Source organism: Tarenaya hassleriana, unplaced genomic scaffold (genome assembly GCF_000463585.1).
Source record: "Tarenaya hassleriana unplaced genomic scaffold, ASM46358v1 Cleome8, whole genome shotgun sequence".
Lineage (NCBI taxonomy): Eukaryota > Viridiplantae > Streptophyta > Magnoliopsida > Brassicales > Cleomaceae > Tarenaya > Tarenaya hassleriana.
The window spans coordinates 1,196,793-1,199,468 of NW_010970490.1; the positions used below are offsets into that span (position 1 = coordinate 1,196,793).

The 2,676-nt window shown below is 35.2% G+C and overlaps 1 protein-coding gene across 1 annotated transcript in view; it reads left to right on the forward strand.

Annotated features, from left to right (window-relative positions):
* Positions 1-2,248: 2,248 nt before the first annotated feature.
* The window catches only part of LOC104802253 (inactive TPR repeat-containing thioredoxin TTL3), a 3,464-nt gene continuing 3,036 nt past the window's right edge, over positions 2,249-2,676 (forward strand). The window contains 1 exon segment of the mRNA XM_010525754.2: positions 2,249-2,676. This exon segment is cut by the window's right edge and continues 28 nt beyond it. Within this exon segment, the coding sequence (XP_010524056.1) occupies positions 2,427-2,676 (250 nt within the window). The 5' untranslated portion in view covers positions 2,249-2,426.

The following is a 2,676-nucleotide window of genomic DNA, read 5'->3' on the forward strand; positions in this document are numbered from 1 at the left end:
CACTCTGCACGTGGCCAGCTGGGGCTGTCCCACGGGTTTCTCTTAGGGCATTTGCAGTCGATGGGTCTTGATTTCCCAAAGAACATCAGTGTGATCGCTGTATGCCCTAAGGGAATGGGTCCCTCTGTGAGGAGGCTTTATGTCCAAGGAAAAGAAATCAATGGTGCTGGAATCAATTCGAGAACCCTCCCCCTCTCTCCACGTATTTTACCATTTTGCCCCTATACCCTTTCTCTATCTATATCTTTCTATTTTTGTTATGTTTTCGTACCATCCATTTTTTATTTTCTTTTATTTTTATTTCCGTATAGAATGTTTATTTATTTTCATTACTTGGGCAAAATTTATTTGACCCGTTTTCAGGAATGATCTCCATCTTCGTCTGGTGTTTTATTATAATAAGAAATTCAATACTTATTCTATGATTTAGATTTTTATTATCCCATTTCATATGATTGAGAATTAATTTTAAAATTAATATTTGTTGCGTTAAGAGATTAAAAGGATGACGCAGTGTAATTGGGGGGGGGGGGCTCCGTAGGTCTCAGAAATCAGAGTACGGAATATGTGGGATGCCGTGAAAAGGCAGCTCCGATATTTACTATTTTAACAATTACTAATGATAATTAAAAAACACTAATTCGTAATTAATTCAATCGGTATTCTGAAAAAAATCGATGCATATTGCATTTATTAGGGAAAAAAAATGGCTGAAAGGCTTTTCCATGGCTGCATGCCAGCTCAGCTCAGCTCAGCTTCTGCGTCAGGAAATAAACACCGGTTTTCATTTTGCTTGTATAAGATAAAATCGATTACAATTGATGACGTGGATTAAATTCTATAAATTTATCACGTGTGGCCAGCATTTTTTTTTTCCACGATGGCTTGATAAACACCCCTTGTTGTCTTTAGGAGATATCCGTTTTAGTTTGCTTATTTTAGAACTAGATAATACCCTCTCTAATCCTAAATGTGTCATTAATTTATGTATATGTATATGTATTCATACCCCAAAAAATTATGTATATATTGGGCGGACCATTAATTGCAATATATTTTAATTTAGGATTAGGTACGAATAATACTTAAAAACCTACGTGCGTATGACCGATGAAGTTAATGCATTACTGTACACTTCCGCTAAACCAGGGTTGGTAAATAAATACCATATAATGACAGATAAAAATAAAAAATAATATATATATATATATATATATATATATGAAAACAATAAACCATAAAAAAATAGTCACATCACATATTGAATATCCTACGGGATTTTTTTTGAGAGGGTATTTTTTTTATCTGCATGATGGCCATGCCTATCCTTTTTTTTTCGAACTAGACATGTATAATTCCGTGTAAAAAAAGACACGTATAATTTAATATGATATATAATATATATGTATTTATTTGTACACATGGAGTATTTAAATGCTTATTTGCATACATGTACATGTTGAATGAACATGCATGACACGACACACGCGCAAATGTGTGACTATATGAGCTACATATATATATATATATTCCACACAACATAAAAATTTGAGCCAAATTAATTTTTTTTTTTATAAAAGAGAAATAATTTTCAAATCTAGAAATTTATAAAGTAGAATGATATATCGGAAAATATAAATATATTATTTTTCTAAACTTTGTAATTAAATGATTGCCTCATTGATCTAATAAAAAATATTAACTTTCTTTATAAAATATATCTACTAAATATTCCTATATTACAATATTGAAATTAAGTTTATACCCTTTTTAAATATTTTTCTAGTTCCGTCCATGAATGCATGGTTGTTTTTTTTTCCATAAGGAGGGATGAGGGGATTGAACCTAAAGATATAACAAGTTGATGTATAGTAAATATATTCTAATTTCTATCCACAATTCTTATTTTAAGATAACCGATTTGAATTGTTTAGTGTTGCGTTCAAAGTCAATCAAGTTCTAATAAAAAGTGCCAAAAAATAATATGTAGTTTCAGAAATTAAATTCCATGAACCGTCGTATTTCCCTTGGCTACACGAGTAGAGAGGGAAAGAAGAGAGAGAGAGAGAGGAACAACAGAAGCAGATCAATTGTCATAATCTGAGGGGGAAAAATAAAAAGATTAAAGGTAATAATAAACAGAATGATTATAATTAATTCGACTTGATTTAACCCGAAAAATCCTTTATTTGATTTTACCCTCTTCATTCATTCTTTGCTTCCTCCTTTTCTATATATCACGAGATCTGCCGTCTCCTCCCATCTCTCTCTCTCTCTCTCTCTCTCTCTCTTCATGAACTGTTCTCCGGACAGTACTTGTCTCTGTCTTGTTCTATCTTCTTCTTCTTCTTCTCCTTCGTTCGGCCGTTTCTGAGCGAAGCTGAGGGAACTAGATTTCCTGTCCTGGGAGGGTAGCTAGTACGAGAATGTCGCATTCTAGGAGACTCTCGCTAGAACCCGTCATTGACTCCATCACCGGCCGATTCCGCGACTCACTGAGTCTCCGACGAGATGACGACAACGTTAACAAGCCCGATTTCCGGGAACTCGATCTGGGTTCCCCGGTTTCTCCCTTGATGCCTCGTGGCTCCGCCGCAGCGCCCGCCCCGACTACCAACACCAGTAGCAGCAGCTCCAGCTCCTCTGGCTCCGTGTCGGGGAAACCCGGGACGGGGG